General features: G+C 62.6%; 1 protein-coding gene across 1 annotated transcript; it reads left to right on the top strand.

Moving 5' to 3' along the window:
• Window positions 1-2,564: 2,564 nt before the first annotated feature.
• On the top strand, window positions 2,565-21,086 carry PCSK9 (proprotein convertase subtilisin/kexin type 9). Its single transcript, XM_046660650.1, is given in 14 exon segments — window positions 2,565-2,738; window positions 5,350-5,541; window positions 7,644-7,767; window positions 12,145-12,293; window positions 12,497-12,629; window positions 14,084-14,280; window positions 15,403-15,445; window positions 15,448-15,585; window positions 16,129-16,302; window positions 16,626-16,774; window positions 17,484-17,661; window positions 19,403-19,510; window positions 20,036-20,058; window positions 20,865-21,086. Coding segments are annotated over 14 exon segments (2,004 nt in total).
• Window positions 21,087-21,544: the final 458 nt, after the last annotated feature.

Genomic DNA, 21,544 nt, shown 5'->3' with positions numbered 1-21,544 from the left:
TTTTTTTTTTTTAGATTCCACATATAAGAGAGATCACACGGTATTTGTCTTTCTCTGACTTATTTCACTTAGCATAATGCCCTCAAGAACCAGCTATGTTGTTGCAAATGGAAGGATTTCTTTCTTTTTTTCTGGCTGAGTAGTATTCCATTGTACATACACAGCGCATCTTCTTTATCCATTCATCCATCGACGGGCACTTAGGTTGCTTCCCCGCCTTGGCTGTTGTAAATAATGCTGTGATGCACATGGGGGCACAGATATCTCTTTGACAGAGTGTTTTCATTTCCTTCAGAGAGATTCCTAGCAACGCAATTTCTGGATCATATGGTAGTTCCAATTTTAATTTTCTGAGGGAGAACATTTCTAGAGTGGGGAACACTTGAGAATGCTTACGGGGTGAAGGGAAAGAACGACAGGAGATGAGGAGTTTGGAGACAGGAGGGTGAGAGGAGGGAGTGAAGGCAGATCTGTGAGGAGGCCAGACTCGGGCAGGGGAGGGTCAGCGCTGGACAGGAGGATGGTTCCCTCTGTCCTGAAAAAGGAAGAAAGGAAGGAGGAGGAAAGGATGGGTGTCGGCCCAGAATGCACTTGAGTGGATGGGACGACCAGAGGGGGCTTCTGTCTTACCAGACCCCTGCACCTCTCGGGGGAGCAGGCCGTTATTAGCCGGCCAGGGCGAAGGCGACGGATCTGCGAAGAGGAAGCTGACACAGCTGCCTCAGGCAACTTGAGTGTGTGTGTGTATGTGTGTATAATTACTAAGGGACGGAAGCCCTGCCACGTGGCAGGAGGCCTAGCTGGGGCTGGCCCCTCAAAGCGTGCAGCGGAGGATATGTGATGAGAAGTGACTGTCCCTCTGGTTCCATCTGTCAGAGAGCCCGAGGTGCCTGCAAGGCTTTCTTGCTCCCCCATGTCCATCCAACACTCCCACTGCACACTCCCAGTGCCCCCTTCCTCCGCCTGGGGACATGGGGTCCCTCTGTGCATGTGCTTGATCACCTTCTGGGGACACTTTAAGAGGCCCTGGTGGGTGGGAAGCCGGTGTCCCATAGGGGAGCACCAGGAGAGCGGGCACCTCTCTGTCAGGAGGCCATGAGAGGAGGCTGCTGGAGCACAGTTCAGATATAGCTCCCTTCCCTGGGACAGGAAGGAAGCTTCCGCTGCCTGTGGAGAGCCAGGAGCTAACGTTAGCAAACAGCTAACGAGCTCCCACTCCGTGCCAGGGATGGTGGGTGCCAGGGATGGTGGGATGTTCCATGGAAGTAGCACGCGGACAGGCCCTGGCCTCGTGGAGGTCAATGTCACCCCACTGGTTGCATAGTCTTTGTTCAATCAGACTGCTGGAGTGAGGCGTTTGCAAGCAGGTGGAAAGGGCACTGACTCTGGAGTCCAGAACCCCAGGCCAGGGTCAGTCACTTCACTCAGAACCCTCTGTGTCCACAAAGTGGGGTCGTCCGGCCTCCTTTGTTCCTTCCCAGCTGGCCCTTCTGGGAGGAGCGGCAGTTGCTGCACACCCGCGAGTGGCTGCTGTTCCGTCCCAGCATCCTTCCCCTGGCACACAGCGGGTGTTCGCGGGTGCGTGTCCAATTGCGTTCTTGGACATGGTGTGAAGAGGAATGTGCAAGAAGAATCGCTTGGAACACTGAGCTTGCGCCTACAATGGAATTCTTGAATGTGCATATACGACAGCTTTGCGGATTAAACAATGGGAATCTTTGTAGAATAAATCCCCAGAAATGCATGTAGGAGATTAGTGCTGGCTGGGAAGTAAAAGCTGCAGTATGTACAAGGAACGGCTAGTTGGCGAGGTCGGTGTGCCGGGTGCACCAGGGGCAGAACCCGGAGGGCTCGGGGCTGAGTTTAGAAGGATGCCATGCGGAGGCCGGCGGGGAGAATTCCCGGTGGAGAAGGGGGGCAGTGAGGAGTCTGCGGTCACCGGCGGCGGCGAGCAGGGCGCCCGGATGGAGTGGATTGACGTGGTTCGGGGGAGGCGAGAGGGGTGGCTGGCCAGTGACAAGGCCGACCCCAGAGACTCCGACGACGTGGGCTCAACCGAGCGGGGAGACGGCGCCGCACGCCGGGCTCAGGGTGAGGGGCGGAGAGAAGGCGCTTCCGGAGCGTGGGCCGCCTTCCAGCCCAATTAGGATTTGGGATTGTTTTATCCTCCCTCTCAGCGTAACCTGACGCTGGTGGGGAGAGCGGGGCCGAAACCCGATGCTTCAGGCCGGGGGCTCCGTTAATGTTTAATCAGGTAGTCCGATGGGGCTCGGGTGGCGTGATCTCGCCGGCCCTGGGCGTCGCGCCCCCACACCCTAAAAGCCTTCCGCCGGGGCGTCGAGGCGCACGCGGCTGCAGAGGGCGCAGCGCCGCTCAGCTCGCGGTCCAGCCCGGAGGAGCGACCCAGGCAGTGAGACGGCGCCTTCGTGCGCTTGTCCCCGCCGGGTCCCAAGCTCCCGCGAACGCACGGTGCCCCCGACCGCAGGGCGCAGGGCGCGGCCGGCGTGCACGGCGCGCAGCTCCTGGGTTCCCCTGCCAGAACGCACACCTCTCTTCCCCCCGCGATGGGCACGTGGTGGCCGCTGCTGCTGCTGCTCTTGGGCTCCGCGGGCGCCCGCGCGCACGACCCCGACGACGGCGACTACGAGGAGCTGGTGCTGGCCCTGCGGTCCGAGGAGGACGGCCCGGCCCACGCGGCCCAGTAGGTGGCCACTGCCACCTTCCGCCGCTGCGCCAAGGTGCGGCGCCGGGGTGGGAGGCGGCGGCGAACCCGCCGCGGGGACCCGTGCGGTTGCCGTCTCTTCTCCGGCCTCAGTTTCCCCCATGTAAGGCAGAGGCAGGAGTGAAGGTCTCCGAGGGTCCTCTGTACACCCGGCGACGGGTTGGCGCGGATCCTGGGGCCTGCAGGCGGGGCGGTGGGGGTCGGGGACGGCGGCTCTCCGGGGCTGCGCTGGGGCGCGCGGCCGCGCCGGGCGGCGGGGAGGTGCGCGCGGGTGGGCGACCCGAGGCGCGGGACAGGGCGAGCAGAGCGCTGCCCGGACCGCCGCGGGTGTCAGAAGTTCCGCACCGCCGGCTCCCGCGGGTCAGGGCGTTGATGCCTGGAAAGCGCTTGGAACAGCGCCGGAACGAGGGAACAGGCTCGCTATTGTTGTGGTCCTGACGCGCTTCGGGGAATCTGGGCAGCGGCGGGTGTGCGTGGCGGGGAGTGCGTGGGGGCGCGGGGGTGGGGGTCTTGGAGAGAGCGGGCATTGTCCAGACAGGGGTGGGGCGGGAGAGACCCCGAAAGATAGGGGCGGGGGGCAATTTCTTCAAGCCACAGACCTCATATTCTAGTATTGTAGTTTTTTCAGCTGAAAAAAACAAAACTGAAGTGGAAGAGGCCGAGTTATTCCCGAGGCGCGGCCGGGGTCCCTGGGGCTTGGGCCGGGAAGGGGCGTCCGGGCTCCAGCGGCTGGCGCGCCGAGGGTGGGCGGGGCCCCCGGCCCCCGGCTGACGTGCCCTCCGGCTCCGCCCTTCCCGGGGCTCCGGCGGCGGCGAGGGCCAGCACCCAGCCCGGTGGGAGTCAGCGCCGGGCAGGGGGGCCCTCTTGTCTGGCTCACAGCACATAGGAGAGGGAAGTTCACTGGTCAGAGCGCCCTCTTGCTGGTTCCCCAGCCCTTCACCTTCTAGAGGGATGTCGCTGGGTTGTGGCAAGGATAAGGGCATTCCCCAAAATATCTGTTCTAGAAGTCGTGAGTCTCCCCGACGCCCCCAGAAGTGAGCAAGCAGAGGAGGGAGAACCTCCTGAATGAGCGCTTCCGGCTGCTTCTCCTCTGGTGGACCTTTGGAACAGGAACCTCCGAAGTTCATTTATTCGTTCTTTCAATGGCTATTTTGTGGGACTTGAATTTAGAATGAAAATATTTTCGGCAGGCAGAGAAGGATTTTACACCAATCCTTTTATTTTCCTCAGGAGAAACTGAGGCCCCGAGAGAGGAGGTTCACCCCCTTGGTGCATTAGAACTCGGCTTCCAGGAGAACTCTCCTTCCACTGCACAGAGTGCCCTCTCAATTCACTAGATTTTCATTTAGCGGAGGGCATTTTAGATGGGCCTTTGAAGCATAATTAGGAGTTTAATAGATGAAGGTGGCAGGGGAATTTTATTCTAGGGGAGAGGGTAGCGTGAACAAAAGCACAGAGCTGGGAAAGCCAGAGGTAGAGAATGGGGAGCACATGTCCACAGTCCCTTAGCCGCCTTCTGAATGTTCCAAAAACCAAAAGGTTTTTTGTAGTTTATTTGGTGGTGACCTGACCTGAACCGGCATGAGGTTATTCATGATTTATTTCACCTTTGTGAATATTCATGTTCGTACATTTTGATGCATAGATTACAGTTTGCTGCTCCAGACTCCCTTTGGCACTCTGACTGCCCTTCCTGAAATCCAAATCAGGATGACTCTGGACACCCATTTGACCCTAAGACTTTGGGTAGAGGCTGTGGCCTCTCTCCTCCTTGGGGTGAAATCCACGGTGCCCGGATGGAGATGAGGCTGCAGAGGTGGAGGCCGTGGGGACCCGGGAGGCGCCCGGAGCATGGACTCCAGCTGTCGGGCTCCGGGGGCCAGTGGGGGCTCTTGAGCAGGCGTCTAGGTCTGAGAGCAGCAGGCACAGGTGACAGCCAAGTGCACAGTCTGCTCCTGCGACGGCGGCCTGGAGCCTTCCTTCCCGGGCGAGGGCCGCCCTTGCTCACTCCATCAGCCGGTCCCTTTGCATTTGCAGAGCGTCCCTTTGCATTTGCTTTCCACAGCCCCCTCTCAGCCTCCTGGCGGGCCTGTTCCGTTGGTGTTGCGGCCCCCACAATACAGAGGAGATATCTGAGGCTCAGAGAGGTTGAGTGACTTGCCCATGGCCACTCAGCCAGTAACTATTCAGGTCCACATTTTGGGGGCTGCCGCAGAAGGGTCATGGATGCACTAGAATGGGGAGGAAGGGATTTATTCTGACTGGGGAGCAGCGGAGGGAGGTGTAGCTAGGAAGGCCCCAGGCAGGGCCTCCAAGTGTGGACAGGCCTTGGTGGGCGCACAGGGAGCTGAGGCAGGTGCAGAGGAGCACCTGTGGTGGAGTCTAGCCCGCATTCCCGTTTCTGCCTGACCGCGAATTCGAGAGTGATGTAGGAAGTGTGTGAACACTGATAGTTGGCCTGCGCGGGGTCAGTGTGTCTTAGTGCTGGTTTGGTGGCTTCTCTTTCCGGCTCTGCACTCGCGTGTGCTCCCTTTGCTCTAATTCTGCTTTGTACGCAGAGGCGAGTAGAGCTCTCGTGGCGTTATTACGGTTCTTTTTGAAAGTCGTGTGTGACTCCTCGGGGCCAGGATGCCTGGAGGCTGCCAGGCACCTACGTGGTGGTGCTGAGGGAGGAGACCCCGCACTCGCAGCCAGAGCACACTGCCCGCTGCCTGCAGGCCCGAGCCGCCCACCAGGGCTACCGCGCCGAGATCCTGCGCGTCTTCCACGGGCTCTTCCCCGGCTTCCTGGTGAAGATGAGCAGTGACCTGCTGGACCTGGTGAGCCAGCTCTGCACGTGGCACTTCCCAAGAGTGTGGGGCCACCGCAGACGTACTGAGGACTGCCCTTAGTTTGCCCCTTGCTGAAAATCAGGTGACAGCAAACATTTATTGACACTTACCGGGTACCAAGCCTAGTGACTCCTGGCTGTATGTAGAGAATGCGTTTTAAGCCTAGCCATACCCCCGTGGTACGTCCATCTTCATTTGAAAGATGGGGAGACCGAGGTTCAGAAGGGACCACACAGCCGGCTAGGGCAGAGCTGGGATCAACCTCATGGGCTGCCTGCTAGCCGTCCTTGTGCTGATGCACCTGCTGCCTGTGGGAAAAGGCCCTGGGACGTTAGTGGGGCCTGAGTCATTTTACAACAGCATGACTGAAGAGCCAAGTTCCTGTGAAGCTGGCGCTATTCACTGTAAGGGTCCTCCCGTAGGACAGGCAGGCTCTTCCCCTCCAGCTTGGCCCCCATGTCACCCCTTTGGCCGAGGGGCAGAGAGGGGCCTGGGCAGCCGAGGACTTGTGGCCTTCCCACGCCTCTCCCTCGTCCTAGTGCCTCACATGCAAATCTTAAAGGCCTTTCTTGGTTTAGCCTCTGCCCCTGTGCCCAGCCCCGTTGCTCCCCTGTTCTCCTAACTGGGTGAGAACACACGGTTCCGTTGTCACATGGATTCTCTGCTGGGCTGGGGTGTGTCACAGCTTCCTGCAAACAGAGACCCGGAGTGGGACAGGCTCTTGCCCAAGGTCACATGACCTGCGAGTGGCAGAGCTGGCATTTGGACCCAGGTCTCCTTGTTCGGCTGCTCCCCTGCTGCCCAGGTCAGTTCAGGTCTCCGTACCGCGGGTCCGCGCTGCTTTGTGCCAAGTCCTGGGGGGGCAGTGACATGGATTGGACAAGGTCCCTGCTCTTGGGGTCCCTTAGTCTATTAGGGGTGACAGGCAAGTAAATGCCTTCAACCAGCCTTCTCAACGCACGTTAAGCACCTATTGTGTGCTGGCCAGCCTCAGGCCTGCCCTCGAGCTCCCATTTCAGAAGGAGAGCCTGACGTGGTGGCCAGTACAGTCAACTGGGCTGTGCTGTGCTAGGCACGGGGGAGGAAGGGATAAGGTGCTCCCAGAGCACCAGAGGGTGGGCACGGCCCCCAGGGCATGCAGGGTGGCTTCCCAGAGGGGTGGGGCTGAGCCACGGATGCACGCCTGCCATCGAGAGCCCAGCCGGCTCTGGTGTTGCAGCAGCCTGAGGTCGATCCCAGCTCGGCTCTTCCTGTCTGTGTAGCAGGGGGCTGGTCCCTTCCGTGCTGGGTCTCAGTCCCCAGCCCATAGGTCCACGGGATGATGGGAATGGTCTCATGCGGATAAGTGTGATTGCGAGGTGTTTAAGCAGATGCTGAGGACAGAAAGAAGATATGGGCAGGTTAGGGAGCCTCCTGGGAGACCGAGGCACCCAGAGTGTGGGGCCACCGCAGATGTACTGGGGAGTGCCCTTAGTGTGTGGTGCAGTGGCCAGCTGTTGTAGCCTCTGGGTGGGAAGAGGAAAGAGTGTTGCCTCTGCAGGCGGGAGTTGGCGGCCTGGAGGATGGGCTGCCAGGGGGAGCTGTGATCAAAGCCACTGGCAGCCCTGCCCTGAGGGGAGGGGGTGCAGAAGACGCCCGCTTGTCCCCAGACTCCTGCTGGTGCCTCCCCCAGGCTGAGCCCAGCCAGAAGCCGCCGCAGGGCGCTGGGTGCTGCTGGTCGCAGAGTCGGCTGCCCAGCACAGGGTGGGCGGAGAGGGTGGGGAGTGGATCTGGGGGCACGCAGGATGACCAGTGCCGTTAGTGGGCACTGCCTGGCTCCCCAGATGACACGTCGAGTTCAGAATCCTTCCTTAAAGGACCCTCCGCGCCGGGCGTGCTGTGTGGGGCTCGGCTGCTGAGATGTCGGAGCGCCGGGCCCCACAGCCTGCTGGAGTGAGGACACCCCGGCGCCAGGAGGAGACCCGCTGGGACAGCTGGGAGGGTGTGGGGTGTGACTTGGGACAGGTTTGATCAGGTGGGGCAAGGGCTGTGGTTGTGTTTGCTCTTGGCCAAATGGCTTTTGAAGCAGAGCCGGCCTCTGGCTTCTGCAGGCCCTGAGGCTGGCCCACGTCCAGTACATCGAGGAGGACTCCTTCGTCTTTGCCCAAAGCACCCCATGGAACCTGGAGCGCATTATGCCTGTGCGGCCCCAGGAGGATGAGTACCACCCCCCCAGTAAGGCCCTGGCTGCACCTGCCCCTCTGCATTCGAGCCGAGTCCACCTGCCTCTCTCCCCTCCCTGCGGTGGCCCTCCCCCTCAGGGGCTTCAGAGCGTGGGGGCTGCCTCCACGGACCCCTCCTCTGTCCCGTTCTGCCTCAGTGCCTTCCTCTTGCTCCAGGTAGAAGGCAGGAGTCTTTCCTTGAGTGAGCCCCTCCCCTACTCTCTAAAAGTCTGGCATCCAGGTGTCAGTGGGCCTCTGGTGTCTTGGGGGGAGAATCCTTCCTTGTCTCTTCCAGCTTCTGGTGACCGCGGGGTTCCTTGGCTGTGTCTGCATCGCTCCCATCTCTGCCTCCTCCTTCACCGGGCCTTCTCTCTGGGTGCATCTCTCCTCTTCTGTCTCTTATGTGTTACCGGGTTTATGGCCCACCTGGGTAATCCAGGATGCTCTCATCTGAAGATCCTTAACTTAAACACTTCTGCAAAGACCTTTTTTCCAAAGAAGGTCACAGTCACAGGTCCTGGGGGTTAGAATGTGGGCATACCTTTTTGGGGGCCATCATTCAATCCACTGCACTCCCCTAGGCCAGAAGCAGACACAGCCCGTCTCCTCCCCCACTGGGACGCCCGTGGATTGCCTTCCTTCCCGTGCTCCCAGTGGTTGTGGGAAATGGCTAGAATGGAAGGCAGGTGCATGGAGCCCATCTGGAGTCACAGAAGGGCTTGGCGGGATGAGGAGCTGTTGGGCTGGGGTGGGGCAGAGCTCAGCAGATGGTGGGGGGTGGGCTCTCTGGGCCAGGAGAAGACCCTTCCTTCACGAGAAGGCCACATGGTGCAAGGGGGGACAGGCACAGGCTCTGCGGACGACTGCCGCCCTCAAACCTAGACTTCAGCACTCTTAAGCTGTGTGACCTTGGATAAGTCACTGACTCTCTCTGAGCCTCAGGTTCCTCTGCAGAAGGGAGGCAATGGTAGTCCCTCCCTCGGGGGCTGTTTGAGGGCCTGCGCCCTCTGCTCTGCAGGCATTCTCCTGTGGGGTATATTGTGAGGCTGTCATGTCAGCCCTTCTCTGTTCTCTTCTTCCGTTCCACAAGCAGCCCTCGAGCAGCCTCCGTGCTGCAGGCACCCTGATGGGTGCTGGGGATGTGGAGACCAATGAGCTGGACTTGGCTCTGCCCGCAGAACGTCCCGTGTGCGGAGCAGGTCTATCTGCTTCTTTAGCGCTGACGGTTCTGCCTGGGGTAGGGCCGTGACAAAGTCCCGCTGCGGTGAGGTGTGGAAAGGGCAGGCCCATGACTGCTGAGGGGCAGAAAAGGCTTCCTGGAGGAGGCGATGTTCAAGCCAAGACCTACAGAGTATCATTAGCCACGCAAAGGGGCGGGTGTGCAAGAAGAGGAGAGGCCATGGATGGAAGCCCCAAGGCAGGAGGGAAGGAGACCCAGGAGGAAGGGCAAGGAGTGGGGGCCTGGGCCTTGGCTACAGTCTGAGCTTCTCAGGCACAGCACGGCCTGCCTGGCGAGAAGGAGTGAGCTCCCCACTCTAGAGGTATGCAAGCAGGACCGGGCACCCACCTGCCAGAGGCCACAGAGCTTCCCGCAGCAGGCCAGAGGCTGGATGAGGCCATTCCAAAGTCCCTGTGCCCCTGAGGGTGATAACTCCTCTTGAGGCCACTTTCCCCCTCTGTGACATGGGACAACAGTAGTCCCCACCTCACATGGGGAGCATGTGAGGGTAGAGTGATGGCTTCTGGGAAGGGCCCGACAGGCCCTGCGTCCCGTCCAAGCTGGCCCTGCCCTGTCTGGCGTCTCATTGGCTGCCCTTGGCTTGTGCTTTGCTCCAGCTGTGGAGGGAGTAGGGGACTGTGGGGGCGTTCCGTGCCGGAGCCTCTCACCTGGCAGCATCTCACCAGGAGCTGCCCCTTCGCCCCGTCGGCCACGCTCACAGCCTCCTGTCCCTGTGCCAGAGGGCCAGCAGTCAGGTCGCGGGCGGGAGCGGCTCCTCTCCAGTCCTGAAGAGGGCGGAAGCTGCCTCCCTGAGCCTGGACCCTCTGCTGGGGCCACAGCCAGGCCCTTGCCAAGCTCAGCTTGCTTGTGACCTCACAGTGGTCCCGTCACCTCTGAGCGGCCCAGGAACAGCTCCTGGAGCAGATGGTGGTCCCTGGCATGGGTGGGCCTTGGGCAGACTCTTGCCTGGGTTGACACGACGGCCTCCTCAGCCTCCTCCCCACGCGCCCGAGGAGCACGGGCTGAAGCTTGCCGGCTCGCTCTCCTAGATGCGTGGCCTGTGTCGGTTAACGTCTACAGGCAGAAACAGCCCTCTTACCCTGTGGGCTGTCTGGAGGGCAGACCCTGGACTGGCTGCCGAGCGTCTGTGTCCCCAGCAGCCAGCTGGGCTTCTGCTTGGAGCACACTGGGCGTGGCTTATGGGTCCTGCACCATCTGGCCCCTGCCCACCTCCCCGGCCTCATCATGCATCTGCCTCCTCAATCTTCCACAGCCTGGCTCACCATCTGGTGGTTCCTCTGGGGTGGCCAGCGCCCTTTGGCCTCCGATGTCCTCAGGTCTGAGCTCAGAGCCCGCTTCACCCCACCTCTTCCCAGCGTGGCACCTGGCATGTGATAGGTGCTCAGTGATGAACGAAAACTAATACTAGGCTGGGGAGGGATCCGAGTTGCAGCGAGCAGCTCCACTTGTCCTGCGTCCCGGGAGGGGCTGCGGTCCGCTGGATGCAGAAGGCAGCGAAGTGCTCACTGGGACTGAGCAGTGGAGGGTCCTGCGGAGACTGGAAGCCATGGGGCAGGGCAGGCAGCGTGCACACAGGCCACAGGCCGGGCTGACAGCCGGCTCAAACCAGCTCAAACCGGCTCTGGCTCTTCACCTTACAAGTGACATGGTGTGGAGGGAAGACACTGCCGGGGGGCTGGCCTGGCCTGACCTCAGAGCTGTCACTCAACTGAACTGCTCCGTAGTGGGCTGAATGGTGGCCCAAAAGATACGTCCACCCAGAACCTGCAAATGTGACCTTATTTGGTAAGAAGGTCTTTGCAGATGTAAGATGAGATCATCCGGATTATGCAGTGGGCTCTAGACCCCATGACACGTGTCCTTATAAGACAAAGGCAGAGAGAGATTTGAGACACACGGAGGGAAGGCCCCATGAGGCCGAGGTCCAGATGGGAGGGATGCAGACCCAAGTCAGGGAAGCTGGCTGGAAGCTGGAGGAGGCAGGAAGGATCGTGCCCCAGAGCCTCGGGGGGCGTGTGGTCCTGCCGATGCCTGGATTTAGGACGTCGGGCCTCCGGAACTGTGAGGATCAGCTTCTGCTGTTCTGTCTGCTGAGTTGGTGCTGTTTTTCTGGGGCAGCCTCGGGGAGGTGACACCCGCTCGGCCTCCGCCACGCCTCTGTCCTGAGGGGAGCATATGGACATTTCCTGAGGTTACTGCAGTGGCTGTGGAGCCCGCTGCCCAAGCAGAGGGACTGACAGCCCCCAGGCCGCCCTTTGGGTCCAGCCAGCATCTCCTGGGTGCTCCGCCGGTTACTGAGCGACCCCTTCGTTCCTGCTGATGAGGCCCCCTCCTGGGCCCTGGCCCATCGGCCTGGCCGGACTTTCCGAGAGCAGCTCTGGGGTCTGGGGCTCTTCGTCCCTGACGTCCCTCCCCTACTCTGTCCACAGGTGTCGCCCCTGCTTTCTGCTCCCTCCACCTCTGTTGCTCTCCCCCATAAGTCTCCTGCAGGCCTCATCCCACCCTGTGCCTGCTTCTTGGAGAGTCTGGACTGACCGACTGCAAATGATGGTGGGTGGGGGTGGGCTCCTGGTGACTTCCCAGTGCTGCTGTTTCCTCCGAGGCTGCAACTTGGGTGGGCTGGAAACAGCCAAGGCGAGCAGTCCTGGGCTCTGGTGAGGAGGCCCCGGCGCCCCCTGCCAGCCTCAGTGTCCTCTCTGTGAAAGGGGCTGGCAGCTCCGAGGGCCAGACATTCCTGCTACTCCTTTTAAAGAATTTGTTGTCCTTCAGATCCTGTCGTGTCTGCCTTTCAGGCTCGGGGAGCTGTGAAAAGTCACAAATAGGGCCTTGGCCAATTTTATGCCATTATATTTATTATTTTTTGAATGTGCATATTGTTATTTCATATTAATATTAGTATTACGGAGCCAGACGATTTGGTTCTCTGCCTGACTCTACCACTGCCAGCGCTGTGACCTAGGACAGCTCCTTACCTCTCTCTTTTCCCTTGTCTGTAAAAGAAAGATACAAAAGGGCGTCCCTTGAGAGGAGTTTTTGAAGGTTAAAGGCGTTAATATATTTGAGTGCCTGGGCAGGGCCTGGGACAAGGCAGGTGGCTTGTTTGTTTTAAGGATTACATTCACCTCCTGGTTATTCTCTCCGCTCCACAAGCCGTGCCCTGGAAGGACGGAGCCGGCCCGGTGGAGGTGTACCTCCTGGACACCAGCATGCACAGCGGCCACTGGGAAGTTGAGGGCAGGGTCACAGTCACCGACTTCGAGAATGTGCCCGAGGAGGACGAGACGCGCTTCCACAGACAGGCAAGGAGGGCTGCCCGTCCCTCACCCCTGAACCTGAGATGGGTGGTGACTGCCACCCCAGAGTGTACGGCTGTCCTGCTGTCCCACAGCTGTCACTGTCCCCTCCCTGCCATCAGTTGTGGGGTGGGGCGGCCCATCCAGCACTTGCTGATATATCGCTGGGCAGTGGGCTTCCTCACACGGGCCTTGTGTTGGTCGAGCAGGCGGACAAGTGTGACAGCCACAGCACCTACCTGGAGGGTGTGGTCAGCAGCCATGATGCTGGCGTGGCCAAGGGCACCAGCCTCCGCGTGCTCAACTGCCAGGGCAAGGGCACGGTGAGCGGTGTCCTCGCAGGTGAGTGGCGGCGCTGGCCCGAGTGGGAGGCGGCTTCTTGACCAAGGTGGCCAAGGCGGCCTCTGTCCCAGAGCCACAGAGCCCTGAGGACACGAGCACAGATGGAGACACCGAGGCCCACAGGGGGCAAGGGCTCAGCAGCTGGGGTCGTGCACCTTTGACCCTGGGTCAGTGGTTTTTCCACAGGGTCATGTGGCTCCTCTTTTCAAACACTTTGACATGGTATGTCTTCTGTCATGCTATTCTGGATCCCGATGGCCCCTGCGGAGGTGAGCTGAGCACACTTCCTGGTCTTCGGCCTGCTCACCTCTACACCTGGCAGCCGCTCTCTTCCATGGCTGACCGGGCCCCACAGGCCGCTCCAGCAGGGTACACACAGTGGAGGCACCGGCAGAGACTTTGCCAGACTCTTGCCGGTTTCTCCCTCCAGTCCAGCCAGTGGGCCTCTGGTGAGGTCCGGCAGAGAGCTGGGACCCTGGGGGCCGCTGGACAGAGGAGGGCAGGAGCTTTCCCTTACTGAATCCCTCCTGTGGCCAGATCTTGAGTGAAGGACTTTGTACACCACACCCTGAGGCTGGCATTGTGATACCTGTTAAACGGTTGATAAAACCAGCTCAGAGAGGGGAAGTGACTTGCTCAGGGTCACACAACTAGAGCTGAGGACATCACTGGGGAAGGTGCTGGCACTGAGCTTGCCCTCCCCTGTGAGCCCCCGGCCCTGTGTGGATGCAGCCCCTGGGCTGGCCGAGGAGCCGTGGGTCTGGTTGCAGGGCTGAGGTCAGGCGCTGGCCTCGTGCCTGGGGAGGGAGCTCTGGCTCGATTCTCTCCTGGTCAGGGTACCGGCTTTGATGTTTGGTTTTAAAGGGAGCATCAGTGACCCCTTCCCATTAGGTGACCCTGGTCCCACCAATAGCAGTGTCGTTGTGAGGAGTGCGCAAGCTCCTGTGTTCGGGCACTCAGCGGTCCTGGCGCGTGGCCGTGGTCAGCTGCGGCCAGTTGTGGCAGTGCTGTGGTGGTTAACATGCTTCCCGCATGCATCATTCAGGGGTGTCCAGAGCAATGAAACCAACAGGAGGCGTGTGCGTGTATCCGTACACCCCGTGAGCGCTCTCTGAGGGACTGGGGCGGGCTGCCACCTGCAGGGCAGGAGCTGATGGCGCAGTCTGGAGTCTGAAGGCGTCTGCACACAGATTCCATCCATCCTCCTTAAACGGCCTCAGTCATTTCCCATGAGGCCTCAGCTGCTGGACAAGGCCCGTCCCCCGCTCTGCTCAGGCTCCTGACTTAGGTGCTAGTCACGCCTACAACACGCCTTCACAGCAGCAGTCAGGCGTGCGGCCCAACATCCAGCCCGCAGCCCGGCCAAGCTGACCGTCGGACCAGCCCCGCACCAGCCTCCAGGGGGCTGGGGGAGGGAGCGTGGCTCCCCAGGGTGGCCTTGGCTCCATCCTCAGGTCTGGAGTTCATTCGGAAGAGCCAGCGGGCCTAGCCCACCGGGCACTTGGTGATGCTGCTGCCCTTGGCAGGAGGGTACAGCTGGGCCTTCAACGCCGCCTGCCAGCACCTGGTGAGGACTGGGGCGGTGCTGGTGGCCGCTGCCGGCAACTTCTGCGACGACGCCTGCCTCTACTCCCCAGCCTCGGCTCCCGACGCCAGCCTCGGCTCCCGAGGTAGGCGCCCCCAGAGTGGAGGGGAAGGCAGGCTCCTGGGCCGGGTGTCGTGCCGTCCCCAGAGGCTGAGGGCAAGCTTTGGGAGGAGTTGTCGGGGACCCTGGTGCAGGAGCCTGGGTGGCAGAGAGGTAGCCTGAACTGCCACCGTCCTCATTTGAGAGCACTGCTGTCCTCGCTCCACCCCCCCGTGCAGCCACTCCCATGCCCTGGCCACTGTCCCTTGGAATGTCTCCTGAATCCCCCTGCCCCTTCTCCTCATCGTGTGACCTTGGTCCTGGATCCTGCTGTCTCCTGGGTTGACCCCACAGCTCTCACCTCTCCCCCTCCCTCTGCTTCTTCCCCCAGGCCACCCCACAAGGCCCCAGGGGCTCGGCCTAAAACTCACAGCTGCCCACCTCACTCACCTGCCCAGGACCCTCAGGGCCTCCCCACTGTCCACCCCCAGGCCCTGCATGATGGGCCCCAGCCCCGTACCACCTGAGCTGCCGAGGCCCAGGGTCGCTCAGCAGTGCCAGTTCAGGCTGTGAACCCAGAGACAGTGTGTGTGCCTGGAGGGGCTGATGGCCTGGCGGGGCTGTGCTGTCCGTTCCTCCGGCCACACGTGGGGCACCTACTGGGTGTCAGGCACTCTGGGCACTGGGGGTGCCAAGGGAAAAGAATGTCAGGGACTTCCCAGGCTGGGGGGTTTGGGGGCAGGGAGGGCACAGACGTGAGCCCGGTGGGAATGGCCTTCCCCGGCTGCTGCATTTAAAATCATATGAAGCCACTGGAGCCCGCATGCCTGCCCGCCTCGCCTGCTGCGTTCTCTGCAGCGCTGAGAGCCACCCCATGCACTGAAGGGTCTACTCTTCGTTTATTGCCTGTCTCCCTACTAGAATGCAAGCCCACAGGGGCCTCGGGACCGTCCCTGGCATGTATATGGCGGGGACAGAAAGTAGCCCCAGGGCCAGGGTTCCACCTGCAGAGTCAGGTTTCCCTCCGGAGGGGATATTTGAATGGGACCCAAACATCTGCCCGGCAGACAGCAGTCGGCCAGCTCAGCTGGCAGAGTCTCTGTCCGTACAGCCCTTCTCTACCTGCCACCCACCCCCTCGCCTCCCCAGGTCATCACAGTTGGGGCCACCAATGCCCAGGACCAGCCAGTGACCTGGGGGTCCTGGGGACCAACTTTGGCTGCTGTGTGGACCTCTTTGCCCCAGAGGGTGACATCATTGGCACCTCCAGTGACTGCAGCACCTGCTACACCTCGCAGAGTGGGATGTCGCAGGCCGCGGCACATGTGGCTGGTGAGTTGCCGCCCTGGCACCTCAGCCCCCATGATTCGAACAGCCCCTTTGGCAGGCAGGGTCTGCACCAGGACCCTGTGTGCCAGGCTCTATGCTGAGCATGGGGGACCAAAGATGAGTCAATGATGGTGCCCTCGAGGACACTCAATCTGATGGGGAGGCAATTGCACAAACAGAAAGAACACAGAGCAGGCAGGGCTGTGTCAAGGGGAACCCAGGGGAGGCACCTGGCTAGCCTGCAGGTCAGGGAGGCCTCCCTGGAGGAGGGACATTTGATCTGGGGTTTGGTGGCTGAATAGGAGTTTACCTGGCAAATAGAACAGCAGCTGCCGAGGCCCAGAGATGTGAGTGCAGGACACAGGATGTCTTACTGTGTGGCTTTCAGTGAACCCGGAGTTGCAGGTAGTTTAACTTCAGGAGGAACAGCGCGCTGTGTCCGTGTGCATGCACGTGTGTGAGCGTGTGTGTGTGCACCAGGAAAGGAGTCCTGGGGGGAAGGAGGGCCAGCCACCACATCTCTCATGGCGTGCCGCCTGCCGCCAGGCATCGTGGCTGTGATGCTGACCGCTGAGCCAGAGCTCCCCCTGGCCGAGCTGAGGCAGAGGCTCATCCACTTCTCTGCCAGAGGCGTCATCAACGCGGCCTGGTTCCCCAAGGACCAGCGGGCGCTGCCCCCCAACCTGGTGGCCACACTGCCGCCCCATGCCCCAGGAGCACGTCAGCAGGGCGGCCCCCTTCCCCCCCTTCCCCCCTTCTCCCTGCCCCTCCCTTCTCCCCTCTTTCCTCCCTCCCTTCCCCCCTCCCCCCTCCTCCTCGCGCCCCACGTCTGGAAGGAGGCCGCCTGCACCCCCGGGAGACGGGCAAGCGGCGGCTCCGCTCTGGGAGGGCTTCGCGGGCCTCTAAACACGTTCAAACGGAGAACGAATCGGGTCCTTTCAGCCTGGCTCCCGTGCCTCGGGCAGAGAGACTCGAGCCCTCTGTGAGCGGAGCCCTGCTGGAGGCGCCCTCCCCAGCCCCTACTCACCCCGGCCTTGTCGCAGGTGGGCAGCCGCTCTGCAGGACCGTGTGGTCGGCGCGCTCGGGGGCCCTGCGCACGGCCAGCACCCTGGCCCGCTGCGCCGCGGACGAGGAGCTGCTGGGCTGCTTCGGCCTCGCCGGGAGCGGGAGGCGGCGGGGCGAGCGCATCCAGGTGACCTGCACCCGCCGCGTTCGCGAGCATCCGCCCTGAAGGGGGCGCCTGCTTCCAGGCCCGGATCAGGCCGAGCCCTCCGTGACGCCCGCCAGCCTCTGTCCGCCGCCTGCACGGGGGCTGGGCTGGCGCGGGAGGGCCACCTCTCATGGCACGCGGCGGGGGCTGCAGGAGAGGGCGCGCTGGGGTCCCGGAACACCCTGCGGGCTCGACGGGGTCCAGCGCCGGCGGGGCGGGGCGGGGCGGCGGCGTGTGTGCCGGGGGCGCCGCCTCTGGACCCTGGGCTCCAGGGCCCTTTCCACTCTGACGACCTGTGGCTCTGGCGGCTGAGAAATCTCAAACCAGCGAAAGAGGAGAATCGGTGCTGAGCCCACAGCGTTGCACAGATGCCGTCTGGCCGGGCGTTTTGGTGGCAGGGCCGCCGAGGCCGGAGGGTCGGGGTGGGGGGCGGGGGGGCTGTTCCCTGTGGCTGAGCAGGCTGGGGCCGCGCTCCGGGTCTGCACTTGAAGCTACTCTCAGCGCCAGGCACGTTCTCACAGGAAGAGCTGCCCGTCTGCGGAGCAGTGTGCCTTGGGCAGGAGTGAGCTCCTGGTCCCCAGAAGGGGCTGGCAGGGCAGGGACACGGGGAGGGGCTGAGGGCATGAACCAGGTGCCCGAGTGGCCCCTGCACCCCTCTGAAGCAGCCTCCCGTTTCTGTCCTGTCTCTCAGACCCAGGGCCGCAGGCGGGTCTGCCTGGCCCACAATGCATTTGGGGGTGAGGGTGTCTACGCCACTGCCAGGTGCTGCCTGCTGTCCCGGGCCAACTGCAGCATCCACACGGCTCTGCCAGCCCAGGCCAGGATGGAGACCCATGCCCGCTGCCAGCAGCAGGGCCATGTCCTCACATGTGGGAGGTGGGGCCCCCCCAGGGAGCAGGCATCCTGCCCCACCCGGCTGTTCCAGTGCTGGAGTCCGACTGCCACGCTCAAGCTGGGCAGGCAACCTCTCCTCTCTCAGCCCCGCTTCCTCCTCCCTAAGAGGGAGGGTGGTAGTACCTGCCTCACTGGGTTGCCATGAAATGAGTAAGACTAAGAACACCAGGCCTGGAGCATGGCAGGCACTTCCCAACAGGCAGCACAGTGCAGGAGAGCCCGTTCAGGCAGTGGCTCAGAGGCTGCGTCTGAAAGTGGAGCTGACCTTGGTTTAATCCTGGCTGTGCCAGTCAACAGCTGTGTGACCTGGGGAAGTTACTTAACCTCTCTGTGCCTCAGGTTCCTCATCAGTAAAATGGGGATGATGGGTGCTAAGCTCCCAGCATGGCTCTGGGACAATATAAATGCTGACTGTCATTATCATCATCATCACTCATTGCTTTAAAATCTACCCTCTGATGTAGGATAACTGTGGATGGGCCAGCTTGTGTCAAAAGCACACTCTGGGCATGTAGCAGGGAGTCACAGATGGGGTCTTTGTTGGGGGTCCAGGGAGGGTGCCCCTCAGGTTGGGAGGAGGCTGAGCCATCCTGCTTGGATGGAGCATGGGCCGTACTGGGGAGAGTCTGGAGAGATGGCGGGCGACGGGCCTTGCATAGCTGACTCAAGAGCGGATCCTCCATTGAACATGTACTGGGAGCCCCTGAAGGTTTAGGAGCAGGAGGGCGACAAGTTAGGACCCGGCTGCGGGAAGAGCCGGCTGCGAGGTGTGCAGGCTGAGTTTGCAGTGGAAGGACGAGCCCATCAGCTGGCTGGTGCCCTGGGCCAGGGCAGAGGCTCGAGCAGGTCCGACAGCGCCGGCCGTGCTCTGTGGGGGCCTGGCTTGGTGGGGGTCTGTCGTGTTCCGGTCACTCTCCCCTTTGGAGGCGTGCGGCAGACAAGCTTGGGGTCCATGCCGGTCTGCAGCCCGCGGCCGCACAGCTCCATGTCCGTGTAGGCGTCTGGATGGGCCCCTTCCACAGCGCAGGGAACTGCACCCGGGTGTGCTGAGCGACTTCCCCCAGACCCCACAGCCAGGACACGGGATTCTGGGAACCGTGATCCCCGACAGTGCAGGACGTGCCCTGTGCCGGCGCTGGGCTGGCACACAGCCTCCCTGTGGGCAGGTGTGCTTGCCTTTTACACACAGGGAAAGTGAGGCCTGGCCTAGCTGAGTAACCACTCTCCATGGTCTCGTAGCCGGGGTGTCTGACTCACAAACCTATGGAGGGAGGCCCTGAGAGCCCCAGACAGACATCAAGTTCACCCCTGCACTTGCACCCAGCTGGCTGGGCGGGAGGGGTCTGGGGGTGATCCCGCTTCTCCTCTAGCATCTCAGCCCTTAGAGCCCATCTCAGTGCTCCCCATCTTTGGGTGCAGAGGACACAATGTTTTCCCTGAGAAAGTAAGATTCAGAGAGGTTGAGTGGCTCTCCCGAGGTCACCCAGCATGTCAGCAGCAGAGTTGAGTTGAGAACCCAGGAATCCTGTCGCTCATGCCGGCATCTCTTCCCTACCTTACCTTGTTCCGGGTTTCCCAGCTCTGGCCTCAGATCCTAGAGAGATGGAGTCTGACGGGGGCGGGGAGGAGAGACAGAGGGTCTCCCAGCCTTCCAGCATCTGAGCAGGCTCCGACGGGGAGGCGGAGGACCCAGGCACCCCGGGCGGCCTGCGGCAGCGCCGCGAGGTCAGCGCGCCCCGTGTGTGGGCCGCAAGGAGGCCAGCGTGCACGCTTCCTGCTGCCGCGCCCGGGGGCTGGAGGGGCTGGAGTGCCGAGTCCGGGAGCGCGCGGTGCGGCCCCGAAGAGAAGGTGAAGAGGGCGGGCGGGGGGTGGCGCCTGACGCCCGGGGCGTGTGACGGCGCCGGCGTCTGTGTCGCCGCCACACCCGTGCGCATCGGGGGTGGCCTGGGGGTGGCGGCGTCTGTCGGCAGCCGTCAGGGCTGTGTGGCCGCGGGTGCGTGTCCTCGGGGGCCGGTGAGCGGCCCCCGGCCCTGCGCCCCCGCGGAGGACGCGCGGCGACAGCGGAGCACAGGGAGGGCTGGTCACGACCCGGAGGAGGGGACGCCTGGGCTAGTGCGGCAGGAGGAGGAGGAGGGACCTTCGAGACGGGCGAGGCCACCGGCCGGCTGAGGGCAACCCGCAGGGACAGCTGCTCCGCTGGGGCCGGGCCGGGAAGCCCGGAGTCGCTCGCAGGAACTCAGAGGGTTTAACGCCCAGGACTGCGGACCGTGGTGGGGATGGCGCGGTGCCGGGCGGGGTGGGTGTGGGGGGCGTTGTTCCGCTGGGCTCGCGCGGCGGGTGTGGGGGGCTGCGGCCTTCCAGCACCATCGCAGGCCTTGGGGATGCAGACCCCGCAAGCCCTCCTCTCCTGGAGCGCCCACCCCTGTGGGAGGACAGTCCACAGAGGAGCAGTCTCACAGAGGACTTAGAGGACGCCACGGAGACGAACAGCAGGGAAGGGAGCGGGCGGGTGCTCAGGAGGGGCCTCACTGAGAAGGTGGGGGACATCCCAGGGAACAGTGTTCTGGGCAGAAGGGACAGCCAGGGCAAAGACCCTGAGTGGGGGCGGGCCTGGAGGGCACCGGGAACAGACAGGAGGCCAGTGAGGTGGAACCGAATGGGTGGGGGAACCGAGAGAGGACAGGGCCCGGTCAGGCGGGGCCTGAGGGCCACAGTAAGGACTGGCTTTTGCTCGAGTGAGTGGGAGCTGTGCAGGGTTCTGAGCCTGGGGGGCCGTGATCTGACTTGGATTTGACCAGGCTCCTTCTCGACGCTGATTGGAGAGGAGACTGTGGGGGGCACGGGCAGCAGCAGGGAGACCACTGGGCAGCTCCTGTGAGGTCCAGGCCCAGGTGGTGAGGGCTCCGCCCAGGGGGCAGCGTGGAGGGTCCTGGAATCTGCAGGGGGAGCCCATGGGTCTGAGGGGCTGGATGCGGCGAGAGGAGGGGCAGGCGATGCCACGGTCTCTGCTGAGCTCCCGGATAGGTGGTGCCGCACTGACCAAGGGGAGGCATGGGGCACGGGTGTTGGGGGAAGAGGAGGAGTTTGGCACTAGGGAGGAGGTGGACGTCGACTGGGCCCGCAGGCCTGGCTCACAGCCTGCGTGCTGTACACTTGCTTTCTTGTCCCCTGGCCCCAGCAGGTCACCGTGGCCTGTGAGGAGGGCTGGACCCTGACCGGCTGTGGGGTCCTCCCCGGGGCCCTCCGCACCCTGGGGGCCTACCCAGTGGACGACACGTGTGTGGTGAGGAGCTGGGACCCCGGCACAGGAGGTGGCACCGGGGAGGAGGTGGCGACAGTGATGGCCATCTGCTGCAGGAGCTGGCCCTCAGTGGAGCAGGCCCCCTGGGAGTCCCAGTGACAGCCCTGGGGACGCACACGCAGGGAAGGGGGCCGGGCCTGGGTGCTGGGGTTCCAGGTCTTGACTGAGCTTTGAAATGGCTCCTTCTTTCTGGGTCCTCAGCCTGGGCCCCAGGGGACAGGCTGCTGGTGCTGGGGGTGGGCAGCGCTCCCTGCCTGGAGCAACCTGCTCTCTCAGCCCCTCCCAGGCCTGAGCTGAGGGAGGCTGGGTGTGGCAGGGCTGCAGGCACTGGGCAGCCCCTCCCTCCCTGCAGGGCTATGCCTGGCACTCGGCCATTAACGCTGGTCAAGCCATGCCCCGCTTCCTGCAAGCGGCTCCCAAGATGCCAACACTTGGGGGCAGAATGACCTTTCTGAGCCCCTGCTCCACGTCAGGCAGGCAGTCCCCGGCCTCCACGAGGGGGTAACAGTCCTCACGTGGGGAGGCAAGGGGGACCTTGAGGGCTGGCAGGGGCCAAG

The sequence above is a fragment of the Equus quagga genome, chromosome 5 (assembly GCF_021613505.1).
Source record: "Equus quagga isolate Etosha38 chromosome 5, UCLA_HA_Equagga_1.0, whole genome shotgun sequence".
Taxonomy (NCBI): domain Eukaryota; kingdom Metazoa; phylum Chordata; class Mammalia; order Perissodactyla; family Equidae; genus Equus; species Equus quagga.
Note: the sequence above shows the minus strand (reverse complement) of the source record. Positions and strands in the feature narration are given on the sequence as shown.